Here is a 6,000-nt window from a genome sequence, read left to right as displayed (position 1 = left end):
TGTTGTCATTCAAGTCCTTTAATGTAGCAAATGAAAAAATGTGGCACATGGAGGGTTTTTTGGTCTAAAATCCAGTAGCTCTAGCTGTGATGAGATTGTGTACAGGGAGTAGGTAACACTTCTGTTGAAATTCATCTTGGCCTTGCTCATGTGCAGTCAGTATCTTTTTAATTGTTCTGTATAGTGCAGGTAAATTGGGAACAATTTGAAGATCCTTTGTGAATTATAATTAGTCTTATTACAGCATGAGTGCCAGAGTTGCTCTTTTCTTGGTCAGTGTTTGAGCTGCACGATGCCTCTGTTGCCTTCCAGTGTAAAGAATTCACTTTGGTTTGATTTGATGGCCCTAAGGTGCAGGTGATAATGAAAATGCTGCTGTGGCTACTCAGCTCATTCCTAAGCTCTGTCATCTTCCTTCACTTGTGCTTTTTTTCTTAATGTACTATTAATTTCATAATTATTTTACAATTCCTTGTTTTTCTGTTGGTCTGCTCCCTTGGTTTGGACATATCTGGGAAAGTCCATTCTCTTACTTCAATTTGCACCAGGGTGAAGTCATCCAGCCCTTCTGCCCTTTGAAATAGTGGGTTTCAGTTGCACAGATGCCAAGATGTGGGAATCCTCTTGTATATGGGGTTTTTTTGATAGTTCAGACAGATCATAGCTATCATTGTACAATTACAGCCAAAGTCCATTTTCTCTTTTAGCATATATTACAGACATTTAATAGGTGTTTGACTGATTTTTGAAGTGCTCACATCTTGGCCTTAACTGACATAATTGCTTGTCCTTCCACTTAAATGTGAAGAGTGCAGTTCTGGTTTCTAACCTCTCATTCAGCTGCTGGGTAGTACTTGATGGAAATGTCTCATTTGTGTCCATGGCAGTGGACCTTCACCATATTTGCATTTCAGAGGACAGAGTTGAGCTGATCCCCCCTGTAGAAACAAGACTTTGTGCTGCCTCCTGAAATCCTGGCTGTTCAGGTAGAGCCTGCAAGATGGATCCACCCTCAGAAACAATTCCTGCTTGCTGCAGGGAATGCCACTAGTTCCTAGAGTGGTTGCTTTTTCTTCTTGATAGATGCCTGTATCCACTGCAATCTCTAAATCTCAGTTTTGGTTAAAAGATGTGGAAGATTCTCCAAAACAACACGGATACATTTTTCAGAAGCTCCAAGTGTCTGTCTGGGTGAGGTTTTCATCAATCAGCAGAGAGTGATACAGAGGCAGGCAAGTAGCAGGCACCTTGTTTCCATTTGTATAATGCACAGCTGAGATGATGACAGGCCACCTGGAAGATTTTGTGTGAGCCATTAATCCCCTTCACTCCTCAAAGGCAGGCTCTGGCTGTGAAGTGAAACCTGGCTGGAAGGGGCAGGCACTTCTCAGGATTTGGGTAGTTGTTCCTGGGGGCCCAGAAGGGCACCTGCAGGCTTCCCTGTTAATTATGGGAATATTCATTTCACCTTGGGGTGCAGCTCCTGCCTGGTGGCTGTTTGCCAGAACAGGAACTGCAGGGATGACACAAAGCAAGGGGCAGCAGAGCAATTCCAGCAGATGACAAAGGAAAAGGTTTCTGTCTTGGTCACAGAGGAATGTGGTGACATGAAGCTCATCATAGACCCACCAACTCCTTTATTTCCCTGAGGTGGCTAGAGGAGGCTGCTCCCAAATTGAGAGATCTGTTTTTTTCAAGATGAATTGCTCAGGGTGTCCTTTCACAGCCTTTTCTTGCTCAGCACCACGTCCATTCTGTATTTCTGCATCTGGAGTTTAGAGGAATCCTCATCTGGAAATCCTGCTGTACAAGAAGATGTTCCCTCAGTAATGCATGACCCCAGCCAGTTCAGAGTGTGAATGAACTTTCAGCCTGATTATCCCAAAGATCCACAGCTTCAAAGCTCAGGTTCCTTTTCCAGTGGAACAAGTACAGAGATCATGGACTGTGCAAGGACATCCTCTGTCTACAAATGTAAATGTTTTGAGGTAAGGAACATCTCTGTGAGGATGCCAAGGGGAAAACCACTCAGTGTGCTGCTGATGGGATGGGCACAACTGTCAGTAACAAAAAAAAACCTTAAAAACCTTAAAAATGTACTAAATCTTGCAGCTGTAGTGTGCATGATGATACCTGTACTAATCCATAAAAGCTGTTCAGACCATTGCAGTGAAGTGGTTTTGTAAGAACCCAAATACAATTACAGGGAGGTCTACACCACTGCTGGCAAGGATACTGCAAAAATGTACAGCATTTATTCACATACAGACAAAAGGCACAATTCTACGGAATATTTTAACAAAAAATACAGCTGTTTCAACTAGGTCTTTAGAAATACTTCAAAAAAGGGAGAAAATAAATACAGGATTGGGCCATGTAATATAAAATAGTCATCTCTACATATACTTTTTTATTTCTGTTTCTCTTCATGCACCTTTTTTTTTAATTAATTTCAGCTGAATGGACACCAAAGCTAGGCACATAGTGAAAAATCTGTACAAGTTTTACAAATGTCATCACAATTGTCTCAAACTTTTGAAATCAAGATCTGTACACAACACGAACCCTTCATTTAGATCTGTGTGAGTTTATGACCTAACAAATGGCATTCCAGGCAACTCTACAGACATTCAACTAGCCTACGGTTGGACAGAACACACGGATCATATCAAAGATCTCTTGGTCAGTCAGCACAAGGAAAGGTCACACTTGGAAACAGAAATCCAGCAAATCCCAGTAAATCCCAGGGGTGGGTTTGTCACTGCAGTACCTGCAGCACCTCCTGCTGAGGGCTAAGCACAGGGACAAAACGAACCTACAGAGCTGGTCGTACCACAGCCTTTTTGGTTTGGGGTCAGCTCCACTGGAAACCTCACAAAGCTTCCTGCCCTCAGTGCCAGGGGACAAAGCAGCTAAGGCATTCACTCTGCACAACACAAGTGTTCATCATATAGTGCAAATTAACAAGGTACCTCTGTCCAAGGGGGGTGAGGTTAAAGGTTTGCTCAGAATCCAAATTTAGGGTATTCCATCTATGGCTTGACAATTCCTGTGTGGTCATGAGCTTCTTCCTTACAGAAAATACCAGTGCCTGTCTGGAGAACGTTGCTGGATGTTCAGTAGAACTTACTGGCTTTTACCTTTTGTCTGTCTGCTGTTTATATTTTGAAGACATCCCAAGAGTGGCTACGTAACCTCAGTCACCAGTGCCCTGCCTGACTTTCACCTCTGTAAATCATGTATTTATTCTTGGGACCAGCAACAGGATTTTGAAACTGTATTATCTTACATAAAATTCCCCTTCCTCAAAAGGTTAAGACTTATGAGTTTTAAAACAGAGATGCATTCTGGTGAAATATTTAATTGATAACGTTAACTTGCATAGCAAGATAGGGTGTTAAGCCTTTTTTACTTTCTGATTGAATCCTCAGTCCTATGGCAGAGGAATTCTGTGTTGTCAGTGTTCCCTCCTCGGGAGGCAAGGGTCAGGCATTCCAAGGTGAGTGGATGCCATAACAGCAGGCTGAGAGTGGGAAAGGGGAGGAGAAGGATGCCTGTCTTTAACACATTGCTGCTGCTACTTTTTCACCAGTACGTACCTCTCCTACATCTATGAAAAATTCCAAAATGGACAGGCTCTTAATGCTCCACTGCAGTGTGTGCACTCAGTACAAAACAGTATCCTCACAACCTGTTCAGATTATTGCTCACAGCTTACTCATTATTGCCACTTGCAATTATTACAAAAGTACACAGTCAGAATACAAGTTCCCTTTTCCATCAAATCTAATCCATCATAGAACGAAATAGTTTTTTCTTTGCTTGACTGTAAAGAGCTAATCACAATGTATTGCCTTTGTGTTTTATCCTATTTAAAAATATATATTTGTGTCCATTTAAAGCAACCTTTTAGTGTCATAAGCCTGACTCTCCCAGTACATATCATTAGTGCATCTGTGGTGGCCTTTGGGAAATCCTCCTAACTAGTGCCATAGAAAACTTCTGTCTGGAATTGTCATCACACTCCTGAAGGCAGGTGCCTGACCATGGGTGACAGGTTATTCCACGGAGTGCTGGAACCCCCAAAGCTGTCCCTTGCTCAGAACTGAGCCATTTGGGAACATCCTTTGTGTCAGTCCCCATCTCTCAAGCCCTGCCCTGTCCCTTTCTCCTCCTCCTCCAGTGCAACATCTGGCTGTGCCTGGTCATCATTGACATGTAAACTCTGGAGCATAGCGAGGGGTTTGAGCTGCCACCTGTGCTCAAACTGAACACAACAGAACACATTCTGCAAAGAGAGGAGAGAGAGCAGCCCCTGCCCAGGGATGGGGAGCATTTGTCATGGGACTTACCAGTGCAGTGCAGGATGGTCTAACCACCATCTTCCATTCAATACACACGAGTTAAATTAAGAGCTTGTGCTTTTCCAGAAGTCAGGGCGAGGGAGTAAAATTTTCAGTGCCTTTTAGCTAGAAGGGATGAACGCAGCCTGATTCCTCCTGCCCTCCCCCAGCCTCTTGTAAAACATTTTTTTTGAGTTGTGTGCATCCCAACTCCTGTTTTAGTAGTGATGTCACTCTCCTACTTACTCAAGAAAGTTGCACATAAGGGAGATTCAGCCTTCTCACAGAAATGGGAAGGATGAGGGGGTGTGGATGGGGCAGAAAGAAAAAAAAAAAAAAACAAAACAAAATCAAAGAGCTTAAAACAGCTTTAAGTGCATGTAAACATACAACTCAGAAAAATGGGCTTTCATTTTGTCAGTCTGTAGCTCTAAGCATGCTCCTCTCTCACAGGGATGGGTAAGGTGGAGTTGGCTTGTAGGCAGTGTGACTCTGGTGACCCCATCCCCACGTCCAGTCAGGTGGCCAGGATGCTCCTCCGGATAATGTCCGTCCTCCTGCCGATGCTGCTGCTGGGGCTGAGCCTCTGCTGCCTGCACTTCTTCTCAGCCACTTCTGGCTCCGAGTCGCTCATTTCGGCGTCGGGGACGTAACCATCGTTCTCACTGTCAGGCTTTAACTTGCTCTTTGTCCTCTCCTTGGCTGCAACTCTGCCCACGCCCAGGTAGGGGTAGCCCGAGTTCTGGCGGCAGGCCTCCTCCAGGCTCTCCCCCTGCTGCTGCCTCTCCCCCTTCTTTGGAATTCGGAATCCGCCCCAGTTTTTCCCCGGGCTCGTGGGCGTGGTAGGCACTTTAACTACTGTCTGATTAGAGTTCACTTTGACCAGACCCCCGTTACATTTAGGCACTATATCCCTCCGAGTGCCAGGCGCTGCTGACCTCCCACCGGAGTGGTTGACAGCCCTTTTGTTTTCCAGTTGCCTCTGAGAGAGTTCTGTGGGTCTCAAGGGTTTGTGGTTGTGTTTAGAAGTCTTTTCCTTCAGCTCTGCCTTCGTCCCCTCACACTGTGGGCGATTGTCCCTTCTCTTCCTGTGCTCTGCTAGAACGACGCCGTTCTTCTGCTGCGCCGACGCGATCCGCGTCTCGGCCAAGGGCTTGTCAAAACTGAAAAAGCTGCCTGGAGCTGCACCTCCTTCCCTTGGGCTGGGCTGTCCCAGCAGGGATTTGCTGTCGTTCCCAGACCTGTCTCTTACCCTGTCCCTCTTGTGGGGTTTCTTCAAGGAGTGGGCCAGAGATGTGCCCATCTGCTTCCTGAAGAACGCAGAATGCCACTTCAGGTCCTCGATCTTGGGGGCGTCGGGGCCCAGCGACGGGCTGTTGAACAGCACCGTGCTTTCCATGGAGGAGAGTGAGGAAGGCACACCTGCATGGAAGCAAACTAAGTTCAAGTCAAGCAATCCCATAGCTGTGGGGATAAACAACAGTTTGCAGTGTACCTGTTTTAACTCTGCTCCTCATGCCTGACGTGTTCACATCAGAAATGGGGATTTGGCTGCCTGTCCTGCACTTTTAGGTGATAACTCCTATGTCTATGTCATGGTTTCATCTTCCTGTACCTGCACCTAATTACACTTGTAGCAAACACAAGTCCTAACACT

The 6,000-nt window shown here is 45.4% G+C and overlaps 1 protein-coding gene across 1 annotated transcript in view; it reads right to left on the bottom strand.

Moving 5' to 3' along the window:
* Positions 1 to 2,233: 2,233 nt before the first annotated feature.
* Positions 2,234 to 6,000, bottom strand: part of JADE1 (jade family PHD finger 1) — a 43,427-nt gene continuing 39,660 nt past the window's right edge. Inside the window, exon 11 of the mRNA XM_066547928.1 lies at positions 2,234 to 5,765. Within this exon, the coding sequence (XP_066404025.1) occupies positions 4,861 to 5,765 (905 nt within the window). The 3' untranslated portion in view covers positions 2,234 to 4,860. The remainder of the gene's footprint in view (positions 5,766 to 6,000) is intronic.

This window comes from Molothrus aeneus, chromosome 4, assembly GCF_037042795.1.
Source record: "Molothrus aeneus isolate 106 chromosome 4, BPBGC_Maene_1.0, whole genome shotgun sequence".
NCBI lineage: Eukaryota > Metazoa > Chordata > Aves > Passeriformes > Icteridae > Molothrus > Molothrus aeneus.
The sequence above is the reverse complement of the archived record's forward strand: the minus strand, read 5'-3'. Positions and strand labels throughout refer to the sequence as shown.